The following is a 26703-nucleotide window of genomic DNA, read 5'->3' as shown; positions in this document are numbered from 1 at the left end:
AAAAAAAGGATAATGTCTCACGTGATCCCTTAATCAGTGTTTCAACTGCGGAAAAATGTCAATAAAAAGCTTATAAACGCTTTAACGTAACATTACATTAGCCTCAGGAAAGAAATTCAATGTTGATAAACGTGTTAGTTAGCTAGAAAAAATCCTTCTGATATCTTAACTGTGTAATGTAGCCTATGTGCGATACATTTTATGAAAACAAGTTAACAATGGAATTACAGTAATAATTAAATCATTGAAACATTTTAAAACTGCTTTGTGCACAATTTAAATTTCTCAGTTTTTATTTGAGTATTGATTGATTTCATTTATTGATTTTTAAATAAGCTTTTTGTGTTTTTACTAAAGAAATCCTCAATTTCAGCAAAAAAAAAAAAAAAAAAAAAATCTAGTGCTAATTTGTTTTTTTTAAACAAGGTTCTGAAACTGGTCTTTCAGTGCTTTGTTTACAGCGTACCCCACACAATGTTAAAGCAGTCAACAATGAACAAGGGACTCATTACAAAAAAAGTTATGACAACATTAGGAAACTTACTTGTAGCAACGTAGCCCAGTTGAGGGACTAGATGCTCATCTGCAATGTTTTCTCTTCCTGGGACCAGTCTTTGAAACCTGGGAGGGTGAGGGTTACCATCAACATCCACCAGAAAGGGAGGAGGCATCAGGTGTGGGGCCTGCTGGGTCTGCTCATCCAGAACAAACCCATTTGTGTCCCTGATCAGCGGGCGATAGTCAGTGTGGAAAAACACCTGGTCTGGAAGCTGTAGATTCATTTGGAGAAAATTAATTGATAAAGAAATTACATACAGAAACGTGTCAGGCTTTTTATATTTTTTTTTTTATAAGTGCCTTAGTGCAATACAGATATATGGAAAAATGTAAAATCATCAACTTCATAATTTCTCAGTTACAAACCTTCTCATAAGGCTTAGAGCTCCCAAAGCCAAAAATAACCAGATGTCCATGAGAATCTGTCATTGCAAAGCGATGCCCATCAGTGGTGAACTTACAGTCAAATACAGCACCATGTCCTTGACCTTCGATCTTTACCACAAAAACAGAATAACAAAGATATACATTATTTTGGCGTGTCCAATAATTGATACAGTTATAAAGCAACTAAAAAAATATTGGGATACTCCACCATATTAAAGTAATGCATGGTTTTGGTGCCTCTGATGAGGTCCCATATGAAGACATTCCCATCATGGCCAGCGGACAGCATGATGCGAGAGTCATAGGGATGTGGCTCCAAAACAAATACCTCGGCCTCATGACCCTGTGAAGTGAGGAGAAATGAATTAACCTCCATATAGCATTCAATTATATATGCTTATACTACAGGGCCGTTGAATGCTTGAATCTGATTGGCTGACGAACGTTCTAGAGGTGTGCATTATATTCAGGGAAACGCACGGCGAACGTAGTTCCAGGCAGCTTTAGACCGCAGTGCATGTCTATATCACTTCGCCATACGATTTCAGTTATGTCAAAGGTCCTTACAGCCCAAAACAGCAAAATAACTAAAACCCACAATGACACTGGCCAAACTAATAAATACAGTAAACATCAGGATAAAAACGACAGATTATTTCCATGTTTTTCTCCACAATACATTACGTTTTATTATGTACGGAAAGCACAAACTCTATTTCTCTCGCCCTCTCTCACTCACCTCACAGACGCACACACATAACGTTACAGTTTGCACTCGCGTTAGCATTCGCGCTAATGTTGTTAGCGCTGCTCTGACGATTAACAACTTAAAAACGACATGACAGCTCTCACACGCGAGGTAACAATGGCGTGGTCTTGAAGAAAATGAACTTAAAGTTTAACTGTTAGTAGAGACGATGCTGTCAGTCACCCTTGAGAGAGACAGACGTGAGAGAGGTAAAGTCATACACTTAGTTTCTTAGATTCAAGCTATTAAAAACCATCATCGCCGTACACGTTTGAAGTGTCCCAGCAGGGGGCGCGGTGGGTCAAAGGAGTATCACCTATTTTTTTGGGTTCGGTTTGAATATAGGTTTGAATAATGGCCAGCTTGTTCCTAAGGTTCTAATCAATTTTATCTGAGAAGATATTGCTGCTTCATTTCGGAAGATTAACTTTTCCCTTCTTTATTCTTTTTAACCCGAGAACGTGGTGACACATACCCTAGGTTACGCCGACTGAAGTATAGTTTGAAAAGTTGCGCGTTTGCCTGTGGGCATAAGCTGAGCCGCTTCAGACAGCGCATTAGTAGCATTTCTACAAACGAAAACACACTAAATTACCAAAATGCATGGTTTTGGCGAGTTACCTCATAAACGTAGTCTTAAATGAATTATAAAGTCTTAAATGACTGTAAAGATTAGGGAGAAAATCAGGTCATATCCACGTCACGCCCATCAGGTTTTAAAGGCACCGCACTGCTTTTAAAGTGAAACCTGCTGAAATCTGTCACTGATGGAAATCAAAGAACAAAAGAAACAGAAATCGACTGCTCTAGTTGGTTATTAACTTTGGTAGCTTAAATAAAGATTAATCTGGATTGTGTATGCATATACAATTTATGGTTTAGATGAAGATGATTTTAAAGTTAAAGTTAATTAAAAACATTGCAAGTATGTTTAGTCATTGTAGTAGTAATAACGGCCTGTTTTTAAATTTAATCACTTTACCGGCCATTACCAGGTGTGGCAAAAAGTTAGTTTAGGCCTAACACTCAAAATGGTGAGCTACAGTCGGTTTGGCTTTGTTTTGCTCATTTATTTTGTTGATATTGCTGATGCTGCTCTGTTCATTATGTTTGTTTTGTTTCTTTGTTGCTAATGTGGGAAAAAAAGAGACTATTTTCAGCATTTTACTAATTAAGATTTATTTGATTTGGAACTTCTGGAGTGCCATACATAAATGACAAATGTACATTTTTGTGTGAACTCTTCCTTCAACTAAATTTGAGAATCTGAGTGGTGGAAACTGTCTTACTTTAAGGATATGTAGCAGCTGTCCAGTATAGGAGTTCCAAACTTTGAGCAGATGATTGTTGACAGCAGTGATGACTGTGTTGTCATGGCGGTCCCAGGACACCATGGTAACTTTGGGTTTGAAGAAATTTTCTTCCTCTGTTAAAGGTGCAGACCTACAGTAAGCAAAGGAGGAGCAGCTTCATTAGGAGATCTAGTCACAGTCAGTGAAGCATCTGTTTGAGGTTTCCCAGAGGCTTTTTATACCCTGGAAGAGTGGCAGACATGTTCAATAAAACGCTCTTCCACTGATGTCTCTGATGTAGTCGCCATATACGAGCAGTGCCGTCTCGACTGCCACTCACAAATCTAAAAGAGAGACATTAAAAGAATAATTTGGGAAATAGAAAAAAACGAAAGTAAAATTAAAGTGATGCACCGAACTGAATTTATCTAAATCGAAATGAAAGTTTTTATTTAGCCAAGAAATATGGCCACCCTCAACTAAAGATTTTTCTGGTTGACTAGTAGTCAACATTAAAACATTTTAAGCATTAGTCAGCAAATCCCATGTCTATTAATAACCCATTTAAATCATAGTAATGAGACTTTAATTGCCTACACAGCTAATTATATTTTCTGGCTATGAACACTTAATAGCTTTACTGTAGTAAATGTAACATTAAACTACATTTACAAGTTTTTATTGACATCTTTCTGCAGCTTAAACACTGAGTGAACAAACTTAAAACAGCATACAATAAAAGATTTTGTGATGAAAAATCAGAAATTAACATCATCAACCTGCACGAAACAGACACTGACACAGTCAAATCGCTAATTAAACGTAAACGTTTTTGTCAATTAATTCCAGACCACTAAAACTGGTTTGGCTGAAAAAAAAAAAAAAAAAAAAAAAAAATTTTTTTACTTTCGGACACTAAATTCTCAGTGTATCACCAAACGAATGATTGCTTTGTGGTAAACCAGCAATATTACCTCTCTCCTGAATGACAGAACTGGATACTGTCCACCTTGTCCTACAAATGAAACCAAATAATGTAAATCATGGCACACCATGTGAGATATTCCTTCAAAAGCTGTTGATTATTCAGCTATTCCTAAAAACTGGGCGATCTTACCGTGTGAGAGTCCAGCTCAGCTAGTTTTTCTGGACTGCCACTGCCAAGGTAGTATATCCTGATGACATCATCTGTGCTTCCTGTTGCAAGGAACATGCCACCTGCATGAAGAGAAAAAAAAATGCACTGAAAAAACCCTTACATAAACATACACGTGTCAAAAGGGGGAAAAAAGCCTTCAGCTGTAATTCAAACATTCAGTCATCTCACCAGGGCTGAAGGAAGAGCAGATAGTCTGAACACCAGGCCTCGGCTTCTCTGTGAATTTGTGTGGACGATCGCTGACAAACATTAAAGGAAATCAAAAAAGAATGAACCTCAATATTTGATACACACCAGACCCATTCCTAATCGTTTTATTCTAATGTGTTGAAGAACCCTCACCTGAAAGCGTTATTATTCACATCCCACTGCCAGAAACACACTGTTGCATCAGTTCCTGTGGACACCATGTACCTTCTGGAGCCCTTGACAATTGGAGAGAACTACAAAGAGAAAGAGGAAGTAGAAACACCTGTTAGAACAACATGGCAGCATAAGCAGCATGGAAACACATGAAAATGATACAACTGTACGCATTATTGTTAAGAATAATATGCTTCAGAGTAGGGATGCACCAAAAGGAAAGTTCTTGGCCAAAGCCAAACAAAATTAAACACTGGGCTGAAGGCTGATTACCCAACACGGTTTTTCATGTTTTTTCTCCTATGTATTTTGCCAATTTTTTTTTTTTTCACAATTGCATAAATTAAATAGCCAAAATGTGTTTTCAAAAAATAAATAAATAAAACAACAATTGAAAAAAATATTTACATAACACTGAACATTTTTAACACCTGAGTAAACATTATAGCCTACCAACAAAGCACAATTTAACTTCAAATGAATAAGTTAGTAATACAATATTCTTAGGACAATTTTAATACCCCCTTCTTGAATCAGCCATGTGTTTAATGTACAAATAAAAGCAGCCTTGCTGAGCAAAGGACAATGTTATAAATAAAGTATTAATTCAGCTGTTGTAATGATAACCATTATTTTCGTTTACTTTTTTTTTTATTTTACAGAACAACAGTAAAATTACAATACTAACATTCATGAATGTTGGCTTATTTTGGTGGAAACCCGCAAGAATCCTATTACCTATATAAATATTCTGTAAAAACAAGGGAACAAATAAATATGTGGCAGTGGCTTTGAAGAAGTAAGTTGTTAGATCCAACAGTTTTGGTCAACTCGAGTTTGTGATCATTTAAAATCTGTCCCCTGCTCTCCCACCTCAGGGCTCTACCATTTTACTTGCATTTGCAACTGAAAACTACAGCATGTGACTATGAAAATATATTTAGGAGCACCATGTGCAACTGACCCGATTAGCATATTTGTGTTTGCGCTGAGGGGAGCTTCAAAGGTTTGTACGTGTTTTTGCAACATTGAGCAATGTATGACAGACATATTTCATGAATCCTTTAAGTGTAGAGAGAGTGTAAAGATTCATTGTGCAGTGTAGAGAGCTTTGTTTAATTGAACTTTGTGAGATCACGATGAGCTGAGTGACAGTATTTAATAATTTTTAAGGGAGTTTGTAAACGAGACATTGATTTAACACAACAGCTAAATAAACAAGAAGTTATTATTAAGTGACTTACACTGTCTGACTATAACACTATTGCCTGATTTTTCTCAATTTCATTGTCTAGTCTGAAACAAGTCCAACTGAGCCGCTGTGCATCTCCATTCAAACAAAGTAGTGTTTCGTTTATTAATGAACATGCGTTTTTAAATGAATTAGTGAAATGACTCAATTTCTCATTCTTAAAGACAGTCACTAGCTTTATTTCTGATTGAATCAGCTGTTTAAACGTATCAAATGAACGATATGATTCAGTAATTAAATCAGTGTATTGCCTCCACCTGCTGGCAGATTTAGTTTCATCTTTAACGTATCTATTCAGTTATTTAAATCATTTATTATTTCTGTATTCAAAATTTTATATTTAAAATATTAATCTCAACATGAATTTATAAATTTGATTGCCACCTCTGAGCCTCATTACGCATATGAAAATACACCTACAAGCCACTTTTGTGCCACCTCTGTAGTACAAATTAATTTTGTTAATACTGATTTCATTTGATTGGTAACTTATTTTTATACTTTATGTTTTAATTAGAACTTTTATAAAGTTAATCATTTTAACTTTTAATAATTAAAAAAAAAAAAAAATATATATAAAGTTAGAAAAATGCCTTTACAAAGGTAAAAACTGGGACTCAAATATCAAATATCTCCTCGTAATAGGAAAGCAAAAAAATATCCTTTTTTTATTATTGTTTAGAATATGCTCCTGAAAAATTTGACTGTGGTGCTAATTTTAGGTTAGAGAAAAGAAACGCGAGCATAAAGCCCTGCCCTGCCCTTCACATCCTGTCCCATCTAAATCAACGAAACAAATTTAAACAATGTAGCCACAATTTTCACACATGACATGGAGTTCAAAATAGATACTGTGGTCACAAACAAAGGATATGTTCCCATGACATATGTGGTCACATTTTATTAGTTATTTCCCTGGAAATCAAACAAATGTCCTCAGCATTACCATCGACCAGACAAGCTCAATAATCACTGCAAAATCCAGAACATTACAGATCCAGAAAAGAAGGAAGCAGCACACAACACAGAAGGTGTTTCTGAAGTGTATAGATGTAGGGCTGCAACTAACGATTATTTTAATAATCGATTAATCTGTCGATTATTTTTTCGATTAATCGATGAATCGGATTTAAAAAAAAAAAAAAAAAGGATTTACAACCCTTTATTCAAAAACAGAACTAAAATCTATATAGATCTATATAGACTAAATAAACTAAAAATACTATCCGTCAAGACAGCGGCTTGCTGTGGTGTACATGCTGCATTTCCCATCAAGAAGCCTCTCAAATTAAATTCCTCAGTGCGCATTAAAAAAGTCATGTGACTTTGCACGCTGGAACGGGATAACTTGACTAACTCTCTGCTACATTCATTCTGCCATGGCGGTGTTTAGTGTCCTGCCATCAGCAGCGACCAGCTGGAAGAGTTCCGCATTCAAATGCACGCAAAACTGGCCTCAAAGCCCCAGCAAAAGTAATTACCATGAATGTGTCAAGGCAAAAATTAAGAAAATATTAGAATTACTTATTAATAAACTAGTATTTTCTGATTCAGTGTTGCAAAGATGAAATTGACGATCCTGCCATCTGCTCATTAATGCCTAATGCATCTTTATGGATTAGCTAATGAAAGAGTTTTGTTTTCGATTTTAATTATTTCGTTTTATAGTAAAATAATAATTTAAAGCTTTCTATAGATATTGTGTTTGTGAGGCAATTACCTGGGTTTCGGTTAATTATTGTGAAGCGCTCCTGTTTAAACCAAAGATATCAAGCGTATTCTGTTTGTTTTCTTTAAGAGCACATTTTGTTGATACTGTGAGTACACACAAACTAAGGTAGACCCTTTACAGTTCCGGCCCGGGTGGTAAATTACTCTTACCTTTATGAGCAAAAAAGAAATTCCACATTGCACTGGCGTCTCCATGTCCTGCAAAGCGCGCTTCTCTCCGCACAAACTTTGGAATTATCTTGATTGAATGATTAAACTAATATTGTGATATGTTTTAAGTTTTTTATATCAATGGATTTTAATTTAAATCGCGATGACTTAAGCAGGCTTTTGATCTGTCTGCCGCTGTTTGCTAGGTATAACTTTAAAAAACAAAAACTTGAATTTAACAAACAAAAAGTGTTCCAAATATCTCTAAATTAACTTTATAAACTAAAGGAACGAAAATAAATGTAATCACTTTGCTATTAAAAACAGCAGCTGTGTAATGAGGAAGAGAAAGAGAAAAAAAGACAGTCGGACTGGAAATTCAGTCGGCCAAAAATTGATGAGCTGTCGGACATTTTTACAAGGAACGTTTGTTTAATAGCCTATATAATATTCTTAGGCTACTTTCTTAATTAAATATATTATTTATTTGATTTATTTTAGCGTTTTTAGGCTGCTTGTTCGCTGACTGAAGTGTAGGCTATATATAAAAAAAACAACGTGCCACCGTCACAGCCCTATTCAAAACTGAGACGATTTCACCTCAGCAGAGCTCCTCTTTCTCCTCACGGTTGTGGTATGTTTTCGACACATTATACAGACAGAGTTACAAAAACTATAGAAGTAGTTTTCTCCATCTCCACTATCCAACGACCCGTACAGCAGCTGTTTTGCGATCGAGCATTGGCTGCTGTGAAAGTAGGCTAGCCAAAGTAGGCTTAAATATCAAACATGTTTGATATAAATCGGGGCAGCATATATATATAATGTAGAAACGGTGCTTTATGCTCAAATGTTCCAGTTTTGCGCATAAGTTAAATTCGCATTTTTGGATGGAAACAGCTTATGAGGTGCCGAACTCTGCTGGCATCAGTGCGGGAGAGAGACCGAATGTGTCCACTCCGCTCTGCGCTCAATTTTTTTTATAAATATATATAATAATTATGAAATTCGTTGCCAACTCTTTTAGTAATCGATTTTTATCGATTCGTTGTTGCAGCCCTATATAGATGTACATTTAATTTTAAAAGATGGGTTCCATGCAAGTCTTTAGAAAAATTGTAACCTCAAAAAAGCAAATAAAACAAACAACCAGGATTCAGAGCTCAGTGCAGAGTTCAATATTATATTAAAATTAGGGCCGGGACTTTAACGCGTTAATTTAGATTAATTAATTACACAAAAATAACGCGTTAAATTTTTTTAACGCATTTTAATCGCACTTAATTTTGCACCGCGGAACGTTTCTCACTGGATGAGTTTCAGCGGACCGATTATACTGGAGCACCAACTAGCGTTCAGACAAAGGAATGCGCATATCACCGCAGCACATCGAGCCTCATGTATCACCTCAATGCTTTTACAGAAGGTCTACCTACCTATAGGGTATCTGAATTTCTGAAATGTAGGCTAGTATATTTCTAAATATCCCAGTGTTTCACCTACCATTATCTTAGGGGGGCGCGTTTACAATGTCTCCTCCAAGAAAACACGGACTGGATCGCGGACTCCATTCATAAAAACCGAATTTACTATAGCACGGAATGCCACGTAAATTCGTCGATTTTTGGATTGATAAATCAAAAGTTGGTCTGTCACTTAATTCAAATCGCGATATGGACTAGTGTCTGTGAAAACTGAAATGCAAAAAGACCGTTTTAATATGAATCCTGCATGTACCGTTTGCCTCTGTATGTTAGAATGGCAGAGAGGCTTTTTTTTACTGCACGCGTGATGCTCCCGTTAATTTTTGGCATTTGCATCTCAAATGAACAGATAGACTCAATCTCCAAAGCTACTGTCAGTGTCACTTTTACCGTTTCATTTGAGAAAACTAGCATCATATCATACTTTACACAGAGAAACTTCACGGCAACCTGTCAAAATAAAAGTACGGTTTAACATGAAACAGAACAATATTCCTATTTAAATAATTGACAAAAAACAATATATATGATAAAAAAAATAAATATAACAACAAGATTAACCACTTAATTTTAGAAAAAAATACGATTATTATTTAAATGTTAAATTATTATTATTTATTGATTTTAACAGCAAACCTCTGTTTGTTTGCCAAAAATTAAAAAGGTTTATTTTTCATTGGATTAAAAATAAATAAATGTTTATGCTTTCATTTGATTATGAGAAAAATTAAAACACAAGAATTTCTTAAAAAAAAAAATAAAAATAGCAAAAGATTGTAAAGCCCTATTGTTCAAAATGTTAAAATAGAGAGTATTAAATTTATTTTTTCACTGAAATAAATGTTTTCGTTATTACACAAAGTAGGGTAAAGTACAGAGAAAAAAAAGTATGGAAACCTAGGGGAAACACTGTATCCTATTGCTACACTTAATTATATTGCACTGGTCTGTTGGACTTGGTTGAACAAAAATAAACAATATTTTGTTGCTTAAGTTTATGTATTCAGTCATTATTCAATGGTATACTAAAAATCCATATGAAAAAACTTACTTCTCACTGTTCTCAGGTCAAATATTTATATGCGATTAAAATGCGATTAATTTCGATTAATTAATTACAAAGCCTCTAATTAATTAGATAAATTTTTTTAATCGAGTCCCGGCCCTAATTAAAATATTAAATTGATTTAAATAGTAATAGTATTTTTACTATTTTTAAATTTAAATTGTAATAGTTTCACAACATTATCATTTTCACTGTATTTTTCATCAAATAAATGGAGCCTTAGTGACCATAAGCAAATTCTTTCAAAAATATTTTAAAATTTCTTCCACATTCCACATGTTTGACCACTAGTGTAATGCAGCAAATGACAAATATATGACAAATACCACTTCATAGTTGGCAAGTAATGCCAGCAAATTCACATTAATAATACAGCATTTAAACAGGCATTTTACAGCACTCTTACCTGTAACGAGGTAATAGATCCACCGTGGCCCTGCAGGACCGCCACTGGGGCACAAGTACGAAGGCACCAGACTCGAATGGTCTTGTCACAGCTCCCAGCCGCAATAAGGGTATTCTCAAAGTTAACGGCAAGGTCTGTTATCTCAGCATAATGTCCTCTGAGAGTGGAGTGAAGCCTTCCATCAAAAGAGGACCAAATCTTCACCAAGGCATCGTCGGAACCCTGAGGGTCAAGAAAAGAACAGGGTCAAGTGTTGGACAGTATGGACCAAGAGCTAGTCTGAAGGTACGCAAAGATTACTGGCGCTCACCGTAAAAATCCTGGAACCTGTTCGATCAAAGGCGATACAGTACACAGCAGAGAGATGTCCCAGGATCCTCCTGTGCATCTTCATGTGTTGATAATTGCTGACAGGGTTGATAGAGTTGAAGCGCTGAGCTCCTGTGAGCTCTCTGCCTCGGCACACCTCCACTACAAAAACAGAGAGGAAATCCACTCAGAGCGCTCATTTCATTTTTAATTTCTTTCTGCCCAGACAAAGTCTAAATACATTCAGCACAATAAAATGGACGCAATTAATGCATTATCCTTTCACCCCCCCCCACTCATTCCTGAGAGTGCGCTAATGTGTCTACCGCACTTCTTAGATGCCCCTATGACAATCGATCCTCACACAATACTAATAATACTACAAAATTTTACATAGTGATTTTATTGCTCATTTGGAATTAATGCATAAAATAAATGTAAGCAAAAAAGCTCTCATTCAAACAGACAGAGCCAGTAATGACAAAAATCTCTAGTTATTGCACAAATAAATGAACAGCCATTTGCTCCATGCATCGAAAACATATGAACGCGCTGTTGAACCTCTAATAATTTTTAAGGCTTATTTTGTGACGTCTGATGGGTTGCGTCAAGGAAAAAACACTTACACTCATTTTATAAATGAATCACGTGTGCCGAACTCTTACACTTTTTTTCGATCCATGAACGTTTCTTTCAGTTAATGTACGCAATCTCATAGTCTGAAGCGCCTGTCACAACAAATCAGCACACGCTGTCATAAATAATTAAGCAAAGCGTCTTCTCATAGGATAAGAACACTCAGCGTCATGAATATTTATGAGACACCGATGCGTCATCAGAGCGCATTTAGGCCATGCCCACACCAGCGGGGAAAACAATCCAACGCTCTCTATTGACTTTGTATTGCGGGAAGATGACTCCTTGTCATTTCTGATTCATAACAAAAAACAGAACTATGTCTAAAAGCTGCTATGTGACAAGGTGTACAGTAAACGAGCTAAAAAACGCCGAATAATTTATCTCCTCCTTTCAGGGTGGTGAAATAATCCTTTGACATGGTTAAAAATAATGAATGTTTACTGTCGCTGTTAAATTTCCCTCCAGTTAATGCAGTTCTCAAAGTAATGAGACACATTGTGCTCTACTTTTGTGTCCTTAAAAGCTAGTTTTTTAGGTCAACAACTTATAAAAATGTATTTATGTGTTTTTTAGCGTGTTGCTCTGTCTCTATAGTCCGTCGCCACGTCACAAACTGTGGCGTCAGAACAATGTAGATTTTAAACCCGAAAGATGAAAATAGCGCAAAAAAGCTCAAAATGAACCAGTTCTCTCTAACAATTATTATTAACAGATGCTAACGTTGTTGTCTATGATGTGCAACACAAACACTTCTGCTAAAATCTCTGAAAAAGTAGGCTGGGGTTTCACAACCCTTTAAGAATTACAAGCTTATGACAATAATCATGTTCTGAAATAGATGATAAACGATACAGATATTGGGTTTGAACTGCAAATAATCAGAATATTAAATGCTAAAATTGTCTTTCAAATTGTAAAATGGCTGTAAATCTAAAAAAAGAAAAGAAAATTGAGATACACTTTGGCCGCATTTACACTGCATGGTTCAAGTGAGCCAATTCAGATTTTTTTCCCTGCCATGTGGCACAGATCGGATATGGCCCGTAAATATGTACGCAGGAAAAAAAAAAATAAAAAAAATAATTACATAAGATCTGATATTCTCAGACTGGATGTCAAATGTTTTTGAAACTTGCAATACAGATACCGCTATTATAAAAGAAAAATCTCTAGCTGACTAGCAGATTATAAATTTCATTTTTCTGTGTAAAATAAGATGCGATCTGGCAATGAAATTAGTGCTTGTTGCTGCTGCTATCAGTCATAGTGGCTTGTGCATAGACGAGCGATTCAATCTGTAGCTTACTGTTGTGGAGACACTTTTCGTTCCAGTGAAATCACAAAATAAAATGCACACAAACATGTCCCTACTCTTGATATACAATCATTGATTAACACATCTGGTTTTAATGAGGAAATAAAATATATGAGGACGAAGTAGATGCATGATTTTGATGCAAGGATGAAACTATCGCATTATTGAGTCCTGTCAATAAGTTAAACTCAAACTCATTGATTCATCTGCTTTTTTATACATGGTATGTTATATTAATAAAGTGTGTGCAGAGTTTGACTTTGTAATATCAATCTCTAATGCATTGAGCCATTTTAAGCGTTTTTTTTAAGTTAAGCCTGTGTAGTGTAAACGTAGATATTGTACAAGTCACTTTTAAAAGGTGTAAGCGGGTCATCCACAAAATAAAAAAAATTAATAAATGAAATAATTCAGATATGGTCAAAAAAATCTGATTTGGCCATCCAGACATGCAATTATTGTGATTAACTGAAAAAAAAAATTACTAAAAAGGTTTAATTGATCCACAGCCCTAATTTGATTGCTTCTGCACTTCTACACTGTCTTTATACACAGAAGGTGTGCCAAGCTGATATTGGCTCACGTCAAGTGTCATTTATGAAGTTAAATTGTAGTGCTATAATTTAGGTATTACTTCATATTATAGACCTTCATTAGTGTTATTTTAAACTTTTACCTTATTTTCAGCTTTTAAAGCAAGTTATATGTTAGGATTCAACTCTATTTATCTGTGCATTTTTTTGCCCTCGTTATATTTAATGAAAACAATCACTAAGAAACTCGAATGAGATCATAGCAATTAGCAAACAACAATCAATTCCAGATGAAAAAAAACAACTTTAATAAAAAATAAAAATAAATAACAACAGCAACCTTTGTATTTTTTTTCTCTGAGCCAGTTAAAGATCTAGCCAAGGAAAGAAAGATTTTAATTAAAAATCCTCATCATTAAGCCATGATAGAAAAAGCTGATGTTACTTACCAATATTGGCATCCCTGCAGTTTAAAGGCCTCTCTGGTGGTCTCCCTCTATGAAGGGCCGCGAACGTGGAGGCTTTCCATCTGCTATTGCCCCAGTCTAGAGATGTTGAGAGAAGGCAGGTAGTGACATTTAGACTTGGATAACTGACAAACACATCAAGGCAGAAGGGGCTCAATGCTCACCTTTTGTTCGCAGTAAAGAGTGTTTCCCGGCCCCCAGTAGTGAGTGGACTCCTGGCACACCAGACGGAACCTCTCGGTCCAGAATCGGGCCGATCTGCTTGCATATCTGCAACAGGTGGTCTGGTGCAATATGTTTGTTGGCAGCAACCTTACAAAGAACACAGGATTCTTTACTTTGTCATGCATTAATGAAAAAAAAAAAACAAGTAAAAAAATAAAATTATATAGATAGATAGATAGATAGATAGATAGAAATAAATGTAAACTAGTACTTTTTTTTCTAAATAAGTTATTTTTATTAAGTGGATGCATTAGATATCGAGTTCTCTCAAAATGTGTTTTTAACCAAGCATACAATTAAACGCAGAATTTCATTAAATAGGAAACATTTAAAAACTTAAAACACCCATAAGGTAACTGACCGTGGTCACGACCCTTCAGAAAAACATAAATAAAAGCCTGTCTCATGTGGCTGAGTGCAAGGAGTTTATGTAAATTGGATCCCTTTATCAGCCAATCAGAGAGCAGGTCACATGCAAAATAAAAAGACGACGAAGATTCCTGAAATCTGATTGGACGGTTCAACATCCTGACGTAGCCACAACCCGACGAGGCCCCACCCTAACTGCAATACAGCACTAAATAATAGGGAAGCAGTCAAAACAGAACCCCCCGAAAACTGCTAGTAATAATAACGCTATGCAACGTAAACTAAGTAGTCAAATATGTTACGCCTATTAAACCAATTGAAAGGGGGAGAAAAATCAGAAGCCTGTCATTTAAAGCCGATCCTAAATCGGTAACAAAACGAACACGTGTAAGAATTAAACACATGCTCCAGAAACAAAATCAAAACACTTACCAAATCTTCATAAGATCGCGGATGCTCATTTCCTTCCCAATCCAACCGACGTGGAAGGAGCTACCAAAAAAAAAAAAGCCGGGTTAAAAAGGCTCAAAGGAAATCGACGTATGCCAAGTTATCTTAATAAAAACAATAGCGGAAAAGGTAAACAAGTTCAAGGCAAGCGATAATGAAAAGTACTATACTGCCAAATCCTTGTTTCAATCCAAGAGGGAACCATACACACTGACAGACGGACATAAAGAATGAAGTAATCGAGCAACACACCTGATTTTCCTCCAGCTCAGACACAAGAGCCTGCAACAGATGAGAATGAGCGGTGTTCAATGCTCTCATCCAGATGAGCATCATTTTAAACATAATACTCTTATTAAAGTCTCGATGACTAAAGTCAACTCACCTCGGCCGCTTTCCGACACGGCCCCGTGCTCAAATAGCGCGATATCAAGTAATATAACTCTGCGAAAGGACACCATGAGAAGGTTGAAGGTTGATTTACGATAAATACACTAGAAAAGTACCTCTTGATAATATTCCTAAATGTTACTTTTTGTGTCCTACCTGATTCAAGGGGTGAAATACTCCCATTTCTGGCTGTAGTATCGGCCATAGCTCAAAGAATACAGTTTTTGGAGACGAACTTTATGTGTAGTTGGTAAGTTATATAATTATTTAATGTCGAATGTAAGCTTCGAACCCCTCCACGATTGCTCCCGCTTTCTGTTCGGCCAGTTTTCGGTCGCCATTGGAAGTATGAGGCCTGAGCTCATAGCTACTTCCGCCTGAACACCGGAAACAGGGGGAGGGGGTATAACTCCTCAGCCCGTCTTCTTCAGCAAAACAGAAGCCACGCGGAGATTTAAAAGTCTTAATATTCAGTGCTCAAGCCCTCGATGTAAATCGAAACATTTCATGCTGTGTCACTCCAAGCGCAACAATCCTCGACTAAAAAGCCGCGTTGCTGTTCACACAAGGTCGAACGGCTGGTTCATGACGTCACATAGAATGGCGACAGTAGAACCGTTCGTCTTTTGTCTATAAAACGGTCTGTGAGAGCGTGACGGTTTGAATATTTAACGATATGCAAACAGCTAATATTAGCCACCACTACTTATTATCATGCATGTGGGGTTAGGTTAAGAATAATATGCTAATTGTGCCAAAATAACGTTTTTACACACATATGTCCAATGACAGAGCACAAATCTTGTGTGAACAAAATCTGCTTGCAAATTCAAGTCTTATTTTTTATCTAACTGTTAAGTCGCCTTTTCACCCTTTCAATATTGAAGCAGTTACAGTGGCCTCAAAAAGTATTCAGACACTTAAAGTGTCTATTTCAATAATGCTAAATGGTGTTATTTTACACTATGAATGTGAATGAATGAAGTACTTTTATACTATATATAGAAGAGTCCAACTTCATTCGCATTCTTACATTAGATATCACAAACACAGCGTAATGGTTTTCTGTAAAGCTGCTTTGAAACAATGCATACAGTGGAAAAATCTCTATACAAATAAAAATGAGTTGTATTTGTGTTCACAAACAATCTGGTTGTTAAAATCATATAATGACCTCTAATTTTAGAATACATTACACCTGTGGTTACTCTGCTAAAACAGAGTGAACTTGAGGGAAACTGATCACGGCTGTGTTTCTCAAAAGCATTGATGGTAGCTCCATTGATGACAGTGGTTCTACGATCAAATTACACTCTTAAAAATAAAGGTGCTTCATGATGCCATAGAAGAACCTTTTTTGTCTAAATGGTTCCATAAAGAACCTTTAACATCTGAAGACCTTTCTGTTTCACAAAAGGTTCATTGTGGCAAAAAAAAGTTTTTTAGATTTGAAAAAGGTAAGAAAGAGATGTTTCTTTAAAGGACCTTTGACTGAATGGTTCTTTGTGGAACCAAAAATGGTTCTTCTATGGCATCGTTGTAAAGAACCCTTTAAAGCATTATTTTAAGCATTAATTTTAAGAGTGTGGGCTTATGATGCTTTTGGGAAACTCAGCCCATAAAGATAAAAGCTTCCAAAAATGTAGACCCTGAAACCCCATTAAGATGCACAAATGTTTATACGCAAAACAGCAAAGAGAGAAGCGTTGCTATTCCACATCCTTCTGATGTGTTTAAAATGTACATTCTCATAGAGCTCTATCCTCGTTTCCCTTTTCTTCTATAGTGAAGTAAATATTCCCAGTCCTAGCTTCCTTAATGCATTTCTTGGATGGTCATCTTGGATATTTTGCAACACAACTGAGGAGCAGTTTAAAAATGTATGATCAGGTCAGTGTTTAGATTTTTCTCTCCAATTTTCTAAACATGACAAATCATTCAAAATTCATGCAAGAGACATTAGTCTGAAGGATCACACATTATGACAAATTAATTGTCAGTTATAAAGAGTTTGGTCTATTGGAGTCACAATACTTATATTTGTTTTTATTACCATATTTTCTAATTAAAAAACAAACAGATGAACGTAGATGTTAATGCAATATCAATATTGACATTGTCAATAAAGCATTACTTTTCTAGCAATTGCTTCCATATCTTTATCTAGTGTTCTTTTTGATCATATAAAAGAAAACAGGACAAAATATCAAGGTGAAATTACAACCATTTTATCGGTACGTCATACCAATCATTACAGATACAGCTACTTAAAAATGGAAATAAAAAAAGACACTGTACATGTGTACTTTTAACCTAAAACCTTGAGTGATATAGCTACTGCTGGCGTGTTCACATGAATGAAATTACAGTATCTTTTGTATAACGTCAGCTACGACCTGCATGTTTAACACTGTAACACAGCTGTTATCAGCTTTGCTAACACACACAATTCCATTTTTCATCCTCTTAAAGTACCATCACATACTGCATATAGAAATTATGAAAACCTTTTCACAGCAGCTATACAACGTTATTGCAATGCTATCACCACACAAAGACAAAAGTCAATGTAAATCACACATCCAATGAGTGTTCCAGTACTAGTGAGCAGGATCATTAATCAAAGCTGTCGATTCATAAAACAGTTTGAATAAAAAGGGTTCAATTTATAGAATACAGCTTACAATCAATCCCAACCCCCCAGAAACAATAAAACAAAGCATTTTCTTACAGAAGCCCCTTCCCATACAATACAGGCTAGATACAGGTGTCCCTCATATTGCCTATGGAATGTTAGTGTCTCAGGCAAACTCTCCCAGTTTCAATTGAAAGACTTAAGAAATTTCATCTTTTTAATCTTTAAAAATGGCACGATCACATTATCTGCCGCAACCTGTTCCACTCCCCTCCCTTTTTTAAAACAAAAACAGAGTCAGAAAAAAAAACATATAGCCAAATAATAATAAGAGGAAGTCACTAGTTGATTCATGACTGCAACTCTTCTTCAGGAAAAACTGGAGTAGGAAAAAGTGGAATCCCTCTAAGGCTTTTCTCTTGATCGTTGTCTATAAAATGAGCTTGAACTACTAAAAAACCTGCTTTTTAGAAAATAGTCAATAAAAATATTCCTCTGTATTGTACAAGAAAAGAGGTATGGGAGCTCTGGTGAAATGTTATTAATGTTATTTAGCAGCTCCCTCTTTCTGGTCGGCCTTTTCCTCCTCGCCTCCTGCTTCTCCATTGTCCCCCTGTAACAAAACAAACAAATTCAAATCAATAAATAATGTTTTCAACAGACTCAATCACAGTTAAATCCATAACTTTTCTATAGTACTTTGGACTAAAGTGAGGAATGTAGACAAACAAGCAAGCAAGATCATAGAGGACCTGGTAAGATTAAGCATCCTAACTAAATATGGCTTGCTACCTCAGCTTTGGTCTCTCCGTTCTCTGCAGGAGTTTTCTCGTCGGACTCCTTCTCTGGCTTTGCGTCCTCTTTCTTTTCCTCTGGTTTGGCCTTTTCTACCTCCTTGGCCTTTTTGCCCTTTGCAGGTGCCTTCTGTAATGTTTCAGAAAAAAAAAAAAAATACACGGTTAAGCCAATTCTGATGCATTAATAATACATCTTATTTTGATAACCAATTTACCTTCACTTTTGGCTTGGGCTCAGACTTTGGCGTTTGGGGTTTCTGCAAAACAGAATTCAGCATAAGCTATATGTATCATAAAAAGGTAATTGGGTGCATATGACTTCGAAAGGACTGACAAAACCAACTTACACCTTGAAGTCTCTCAGACCGTCTCTTGGGCTGTTTGTTTATTTGATGAGGACAAGATGGGAAGGCAACAAAACAAACAAGCAATAAGTACCACAGTTACATACAAAAACGTGGCATGTGACATGCTAATAGATTCAAACTTACCCCAGCTGCTTCAGTGTCATTGTTAGCCTGTACCAGAAGAAACAGAAGCTGTTAGTATGTGTACATAGATCATGTCTGAGGGGGGAGGTGTAGTACCCCTACACCCCCTCCAAGTTAGGCAATTATGTAATTTACAAAGTGAACGTGGGGGAGGGTACATTCTACTCAATTCCTTTATTGTACTAGTTAATTTTGTCGCAAAATATATAAAATATATAAATAAAACAAGATGGTGGAATGGATGATGGTGCGTTTATTTACGTTAGCTTTTTGCAGTGTAGCTAACTTCTTGTCGCTGGTAACGCTGTTACCGAAAAATTTCCGTGCCGAAGTAGTTTACATGGAGGAGGGGAGCAGTAGCTCCGCCTCCACAGACAAAATTCATTCACTTTCGACGAGCAAATATACTAAACATCGATACATTTTATCCAACATTGTTAACATAAACCAGGTTTGCATCGACATTAAAACAGAGATGCGAAAACGGAAAGTTAATATCTTTAGTACACAAATACGCGAATAAAGTCGGTGAAAACTTTTCTAAGCCACTCTACAAAGTCCGTTTCAAAGGTCATGTGAAAAATTCTGCAGGGTACGCAAACTAAAAGCGAATTATAAAATAAACTCGCTGGGATAACAAACTCGTTTAGATAACGCTTCAAATATGTTTAGTGCAAAGGCAGCCATGACACTCAAGACTATAGTGTGTATGTGTCCTACTCCAGGACCATATGGAGTCGTACACAACACGCAACTATACATGTATTTACATTTACACGAGGGTCTAAGAAAAATCCCACAATGTCCTTAAACTTGCAACTTCGACTGATTCGTATGTATTTGGTTATAAAGGTACTGAAACACGCTGCTAACAGCCAAACATTTGCAGGGTAAGCTCTTCTCTGTGAGGAATAACATGACCAAATGTTACGAGGTTACACCCCTTTGTCTGATAATTAACAGTTACTTTGAGTATAGTCACTATTTTAATTCAAAAATAAAGCCGAGAATGCTCGTCGTAACGAGTATTCTTTAGGTATCCACAGTAAACTAAATATTGCAGAGCTCTAAGTAAAAAGGCGCCAGATTCATGCCACTGACTCACATGCCCTAGATTACGAATTAACACATGCACCAAAGCAGTCAACACTCACGTAACTTTACATAAAGCGTCCTAGGGACTTGGTTATTTAATTACTGCATACTATTAAAACCACAGTATAAAAGAGAATCAAATATACAATATTTTTGAACTTACTTTGCTCCTTTTAGGCATGGCTGCTTGAAGCTTGTCCGCTTTCAAAACAAAAAGGAAATAAATTAAAGTAGCTTACGCAGTGATAAGTAAAGTGTTAAAACCAGGTCTAGGAAACACTGAAGCAAGCATTAATGTTCTATCGGAACAGAAACTAGCTGAAACCGGATTGGATCTCCCCTTTCTATATTCTTTTCATTATAGCACTAACGTGATGCGAGCTACGCTCCGCCCCTTCTCAGCGGTGATTGGCTGAAACGTCTTGGCAACCACATTTCAAACCAAAGCAAAGTACCTGTGTGGATAGGTTGAGATGTCAATCACAGATTTGCTTGTATATACTTTAGGCGCCACTTTCTGCATTTGTTGCTTCTGTAAGCATGTAAATATATATTGTCTTATTTGCATCGGTTATGTATTTAGATTTTTTAAATGCATTTAAAGAAACACGCGGCTTATAAAAAAAACTAATTTTTGTATGTCTTATAAACATTCTCTGTTGGTATATTTGACTGTTGCTGCATACTTTTAGATTATATAAGTATATTAAACATTTAAAGTGAGGAACCGGTTAAAAAGCAGCGCTAGTGTGTTTGTATTCATTGGGGGAGGATCAGGCTGATGAAAAGAAAATGGCTGCCGGGTTTAACTGGTTCCTTGTACTGAGCTCTGTATTTCTGTGCAACCTCGTCAAAACATTGCTGCCGTCCATTTCTTCATTTGTAAGTACTCATTCAAAAGAGTTTGAGGGACTTAAGCACATATATGATTTCAAACGTACATTAGTCGTAATGTGACGCCATAAATGCTCTGTGATACAGCATGTCTGCTACCCCTACAGGAGCTTCACGCAGCCACAGCAAACAAAAGCTGCTCTGTTAAACTACCATAATCTCTAGTTTTAACCAAGTCAGACTCATTCTTAAAGACCAACTAGAGGACAATTAATACTGCTAAATAAACGTTTGATGTGGATTGTAAATAATTTGACACCATTAAAAATCACACATCTTTCATGGTATCAAATGCTAGTACAATGATACTGTGATGTATGTAATGGTACTGAATGATTATTTATTCATATAATACGCCATTTCCCATTCGTAGTACTCCAACATAATTGTACATTCTTAAATGTCCAAAAACTGACATGGTTTTATCGTAGCACCCTCTCTAAAATTTGCTAATGTCTGAATTATTGTTGTTATTATACATTTTAATGATGAAATTGAGTGAACACTTACTGTAGATAAAGTAGAAACGTGTGCGCTTAATACCCACATTTTATTTAACAAATTTAATGTTTTACAGTTGTAGGTTTTTGTCAGTAGATCATTCTTTTGAATATCTTTTTGGTAATAGTGTAAATAGCAGTGTAAAACTGAGGACATGCTATTTGAGTACATGTCATTTAAAATGAATGAGCACATGTACATTAAGGTCTTGCTTTTATGTTCTCATAGCTGTCAAAGATCTTCCAGAAAGATGCTGATCAGGAGATGGAGATGAGGACGGAGATCCAAAACATGAAGATGGAGCTGTCCTCCATCAGTATGATGGATGAGTTTGCCAGATACGCTAGATTGGAACGCAAGATCAACAAGATGACCGATCAGCTGAAGACTCTTGGTAAAAATTATTTTGTGTTTTTCTTATAGGAGGATGTGCAATACAAGCATGTGCGGCAAGATGGCTGATGAAGTTACAATCTACAATGATTGCTTTCAAACCAGCACAACACCGAAAGAAGCCCACAAAGCAGCCAAATTATATAGCAAACAACATGCGTAATATTGCTCTATTGAAAGCAAGAACCAATGGGCAAGTGTTAAGATATTTACAGTCACTAGCACAACCTCACTGGGAGCGTATAAATTACTTTATAGTGGGGTGAGAAGAACTGAGAAACCAAAAGTTTCTTCACTTTGCAGTGGAGAATTCAAAGTCTCAGGCCAGGTGTGGAAAATGGCAAGTTGGTTTCAGAGAACGGCTTCAGTGTTCAGAAGGCAAAAATGAAAATTCTGTCTTCATTTACTCACCCTCATGTCGTTCAGACATGACTAAATACTTCATCTTTGAAACACCAGTGAACATATGTTAAATGAAACCTAAAATATTTCTGCCCATCCACTGAAATTGTAAAAGTAATCCTCATCAATAATCTAGTGGTTTCAAGCAAATAGTTCACCCAAAAAAATAAAACTTCTTTCATTTACTCACCCTCATTTTGTTCATTTTTGCCTTATTTTGTCAACACATACGACTTTGGTTCATCTTTGAAATGCTAATGAAGATACTTTAAATGAAACCTGAGTGATTTCTGTCTATCCATTGAAATTTTAAAAGTAATCCATATGGAAAATCAAGTGGTTTCAAGTCAGTTCAGTTTACATTTAAAGGAACACTCCACTTTTTTTTGGAAATAGGCTCATTCTCCAACTCCCCCCGAGTTAATAAGTTGAGTTTTACCGTTTTGAAATCCATTCAGCCGTTCTCCTGTTCTGGCGATATCACTTTTAGCATAGCTTAGCATAGATCATTGAATCCTATTAGACCAATAGCATCGCGTTCAAAAATGACCAACGAGTTTCGATATTTGTCCTATTTAAAACTTGACTCTTCTGTAGTTATATCGTGTACTAAGACCGGTGGAAATGCAAAGCTTCAATTTTCTAGGCTGATAAGATTAGGAACTACACTCCCATTCCGGCGTAATAGTCAAGGAAGTTTGCTGCCGTAATATGGCCGAAGCAGGAGCAGTAATACCACGCAGCACATGTGCAAATGCTAAACTAGCTGGGAACTCATTTCTGATAATACTCTGCCTGCTTCGACCATATTACGGCAGCAAACTTCCTTGAGTATTACGCTGGAATGGGAGTGTAGTTCCTAATCTTATCAGCCTAGAAACTCGCAGCTTTGCATTTCCACCGGTCTTAGTACACGATATAACTACAGAAGAGTCAAGTTTTAAATAGGACAAATATCGAAACTCGTTGGTCATTTTTGAACGTGATGCTATTGGTCTAATAGGATTCAATGATCTATGCTAAGCTATGCTAAAAGTGATATCGCCAGAACAGGAGAACGGCTGAATGGATTTCAAAACGGTAAAAATCAACTTATTAACTCGGGGGGAGTTGGAGAATGAGCCTATTTCCAAAAAAAGTGGAGTGTTCCTTTAATTATAGCACTTTTCACAATACATATCGTTTCAAGGCAGTTTTTGCATTAAAATCAACGTTTCTATATTATAATTAAGAGTGTAAGGTTTGAGTTTCTGTTTATCATATTGGTTTGAGGTCAACATATATAGCGACTTTGATTAAACCACTAATTCATACGGATTGATTTTATGATTATATTTCTGAACTTTCTGAGGCATCAATGTTTTGGTGTAATAGATTTTCAGTGGAGGACAAAAATCTTTCAGGATGCATTGAAAATATCTTGATTTGTGTTTTAAAGATGAACGAAAATCTTATGGGTTTGTAATGACAAGAGGGTGTGTAAATGATGATAGAATTTCTTTTTCGGGTGAACTAACGCTTAAAGTGTTTTACGTTTGAGATGGCATCCAAAGCATGGAATGATTTTGACAGTCTTACCCATGCATTGATTTATTTGTGGCGGCCCACCACAATATCAACACTGACCAACACAGATTTTCCAAAAGGCATTGAAGGGAACCAACTGTCTTCAGAAAAGCTTTGATGAAATTTTGAGTTCATTTTTCCTGTACACCTTTTTCTGAACACAGAAGTTTCACCTGACTATACCAATGCTTTTGATTTCCGGTCTTGGGTGTTTCTAGTCAAACTAACATATTTTCCAAGCTAAAAACCATTGAAACTATTAAAATGGTATCAAAAATCACACGGCACCATGGCTTCATCACTTTACAGTGTCGCAATGACTGTCTTTTTGCAGTAACTCACCTGTCGTAGTTTAATGAGTGAGCAGAGAACATGAAGCGGCAGAAGGTTAGCTGCATTGATAAAATGAAGTGGTTCATGCTGTTCACTTTTCAAAAGGATGAAAATACCTGGAACGTAGTTCATACATCTCGTGTGCACTGAGGAGCAGAAGAGAATTTACATTTCTTCCCCTTGACTTTAGCTCCAGCCCTGATCAAATACACCCGAAGCAGCTGATGAGGACCTTCAGCAGTGCTTGATAATAACAGATTGGTCTGTTGAAGCAGGGTTAGAACTGTAATTTGCTGGAAGGTAGCTCTACAGGAACAATGCTGGGACATGAATAGACTTTGTTTGAAATCAGGGTTCTTCAAACCCCACCTTGGAGGGTCAGATCCAATAAAACACCTGAGCAAGATAATGAAGTTCTTCAGAGGTTATAAAGGAAACCATGTGTAGATAGACTAATATAACAATTTCTTTCTTTTTTTTTTTTTACAGTCAAATCAAGAACTGCACAGCAGGCCAAAATGAAATGGATTGTAAATATTGCATTTTACATTCTTCAGGTGGGTGATGAATTTTTAATTTGGGTGTTATGATTGATGTATGATTCATATATCTGTATGTATCATTTGTTATTTTTCTCTCATAATGGCATTTTGTCCTGTTTTCTGCTGTCTGTTGTTAGGCGGCCCTTATGATCTCACTCATACTCAAGTATTATGCAGACCCGGTCACAGTGGTGCCTAGTAAATGGATTGCTCCGCTGGAGAGACTAGTAGCCTTTCCTTCTGGAATTGCAGGTATGGCCACTTTGGAAATATAGTGGGGTAAATTGATCTAAAATTTGTATAACTTAGCATCTTAATATATTACATGCCACCTGGATGAAATAAAAAATTACATGAAGTGTAAAGTGTTTTAAAGTGTTTTTTTGTTGCTTTATCTCAGGTGGTGTTGGAATCACATGCTGGCTAGTTGTCTGCAACAAGGTTGTTGCCATCATTTTACATGCTGTAAATTAATTGAACAGCATTATGTCGACACTGGTTTAAGTCTGCAGTAAAATGATTTTAGCTTTTATTGTTTACAGATTCTTCTGTAATCACTATATAAAGGTTTTATGGACTAGTAAACATTCCTACAAATTGCAAAACACTTTGTTGTAATTTCAAGCAAAGCAAAAGATTGTCTGTTTATTGCTTGTACCATAACTGTACTTTTTGTCAGTGTTACAAATGTATTTATTTAATTGTTTATTTAAATGTCCATGCATTAATAAACATGCAAATGAAAAGTTTTGTACAGTGTTTTGTTATATTTGCCTTTATAGTGAATAAATAAAGAATAATTAAAAAGAATGATTTGTGAACCCTTTAAAAATGTTTGGATTTTTGCAGAGATCTTTTTTTTTTTTTTTTCATCAAGTTTGGTCTAATTTAATCTTATTATCTGAATATACTACTAACACCAACAATTGTACTTATTTTTTACATTGCCACTGGAAATAGAGTGATCATTCACAGTACAGGCTGAAGAAAGTAAGTGATAAAAACCTCCAAATGTTTTACGGGCCAGTTTTGTACCATCCCTCCCCATAAATCTCTTTCCGTTTATTAGTATTTATGGGTTGTTATGATAGCACAAATTTCTTTAGATTATGACACATCTTAATTGGCTTAAGGTAAGGACGGGAAAACATTTTTTTCCCCAACCTTTTTTAGCTGATTTACTTGTGTGTCTTGTTGCATTGCCCAACTTGAAATCATGAACTGCTGTCCTAAAATCCTCCTAAAAATGTCTTGATGTGCTTTTGAATTAATTGTTCCTTTGATGATCGCAAAGGCAACCAAACCATGATGGTCCTTCCACCATTCTTCAAGAGGTTTTAGTGTTGGTTTGCAGTGCCCCATTTTTTATGATTTTGCTAAAAGGTTCAGCATTTCTTTTTGACCACACGATATTTACCTTGGGTTCTTTCTCACCTCTCTCAGGATTGCTCATTGTGTTCTAACAGTGATCTTTGCCGGATTATTGGGCCCTAAGAAGAGTTTAACAAGTGTCCATAATTTTTCTACATTTAGACAGGATATCTGACTGTGGATGTTTGAACACCAGATATTTCCAATCTTATTTCCTTATTACATTTGCGTTACATTTTATCTAAAAATTTTGAAACTATCACCAAGAACTGAAACATGTTTTAAACCATATCCCTCAAACTGTCAAGAAAGAGCTTCTATTTGCAAAGTACATTTAGACAATGAATGTACAATAAAAAGGTTGTAGCTTGGTGAAATGCTTTGAACCAT

At 36.0% G+C, this 26703-nt stretch overlaps 3 protein-coding genes across 3 annotated transcripts in view; 1 reads left to right on the top strand and 2 right to left on the bottom strand.

Moving 5' to 3' along the window:
• The window catches only part of brwd1 (bromodomain and WD repeat domain containing 1), a 30578-nt gene extending 14958 nt beyond the window's left edge, over positions 1-15620 (bottom strand). The window contains exons 1-17 of the mRNA XM_073817475.1: positions 15450-15620; positions 15289-15347; positions 15156-15185; positions 14886-14945; positions 14024-14171; positions 13842-13937; positions 10907-11067; positions 10597-10818; positions 4487-4587; positions 4313-4383; positions 4103-4203; positions 3960-4000; positions 3228-3329; positions 2983-3136; positions 1154-1288; positions 925-1053; positions 545-770 (exon numbers count right to left, since the gene is read on the bottom strand). Coding sequence (XP_073673576.1) covers positions 545-770; positions 925-1053; positions 1154-1288; positions 2983-3136; positions 3228-3329; positions 3960-4000; positions 4103-4203; positions 4313-4383; positions 4487-4587; positions 10597-10818; positions 10907-11067; positions 13842-13937; positions 14024-14171; positions 14886-14945; positions 15156-15185; positions 15289-15347; positions 15450-15498 — 1885 coding nt within the window. The 5' untranslated portion in view covers positions 15499-15620. The remainder of the gene's footprint in view (positions 1-544; positions 771-924; positions 1054-1153; positions 1289-2982; positions 3137-3227; positions 3330-3959; positions 4001-4102; positions 4204-4312; positions 4384-4486; positions 4588-10596; positions 10819-10906; positions 11068-13841; positions 13938-14023; positions 14172-14885; positions 14946-15155; positions 15186-15288; positions 15348-15449) is intronic.
• A 1879-nt stretch (positions 15621-17499) lies between these two features.
• Positions 17500-20660, bottom strand: hmgn1a (high mobility group nucleosome binding domain 1a). Its single transcript, XM_073817966.1, has 6 exons — positions 20475-20660; positions 19217-19243; positions 19073-19102; positions 18941-18982; positions 18721-18852; positions 17500-18541 (listed from the first exon to the last, which is right to left on the bottom strand). Exons 1-6 carry the CDS (start codon positions 20490-20492, stop codon positions 18476-18478), a joined length of 315 nt encoding a protein of 104 aa, XP_073674067.1. The 5' UTR covers positions 20493-20660; the 3' UTR covers positions 17500-18475.
• Positions 20661-20905: 245 nt separating this feature from the next.
• Positions 20906-25688, top strand: get1 (guided entry of tail-anchored proteins factor 1). The gene is made up of 5 exons (XM_073817544.1): positions 20906-21193; positions 21935-22100; positions 24890-24957; positions 25080-25194; positions 25343-25688. The coding sequence occupies exons 1-5, from the start codon at positions 21104-21106 to the stop codon at positions 25414-25416; spliced, it is 513 nt and encodes a 170-aa protein (XP_073673645.1). The 5' UTR covers positions 20906-21103; the 3' UTR covers positions 25417-25688.
• The last annotated feature ends 1015 nt before the right edge of the window (positions 25689-26703 follow it).

Source organism: Garra rufa, chromosome 14 (assembly GCF_049309525.1).
Source record: "Garra rufa chromosome 14, GarRuf1.0, whole genome shotgun sequence".
NCBI lineage: Eukaryota > Metazoa > Chordata > Actinopteri > Cypriniformes > Cyprinidae > Garra > Garra rufa.
The sequence above is the reverse complement of the archived record's forward strand: the minus strand, read 5'-3'. Positions and strand labels throughout refer to the sequence as shown.

Bases quoted from the DNA above. Each gene is read 5' to 3' on its own strand.
- get1 (XM_073817544.1), top strand. From the start codon at position 21,104: ATGGCTGCCGGGTTTAACTGGTTCCTTGTACTGAGCTCTGTATTTCTG. The intron at 21,194-21,934 runs GTAAGTACTCAT...ATGTTCTCATAG, and splicing joins TGCCGTCCATTTCTTCATTT to CTGTCAAAGATCTTCCAGAA. The intron at 25,195-25,342 runs GTATGGCCACTT...GCTTTATCTCAG, and splicing joins CTTTCCTTCTGGAATTGCAG to GTGGTGTTGGAATCACATGC.
- hmgn1a (XM_073817966.1), bottom strand. The intron at 19,103-19,216 runs GTAAGTTTGAAT...ATAAACAAACAG, and splicing joins ATGACACTGAAGCAGCTGGG to CCCAAGAGACGGTCTGAGAG. The intron at 18,542-18,720 runs GTAGCAAGCCAT...GTTTTGTTACAG, and splicing joins ACGGAGAGACCAAAGCTGAG to GGGGACAATGGAGAAGCAGG.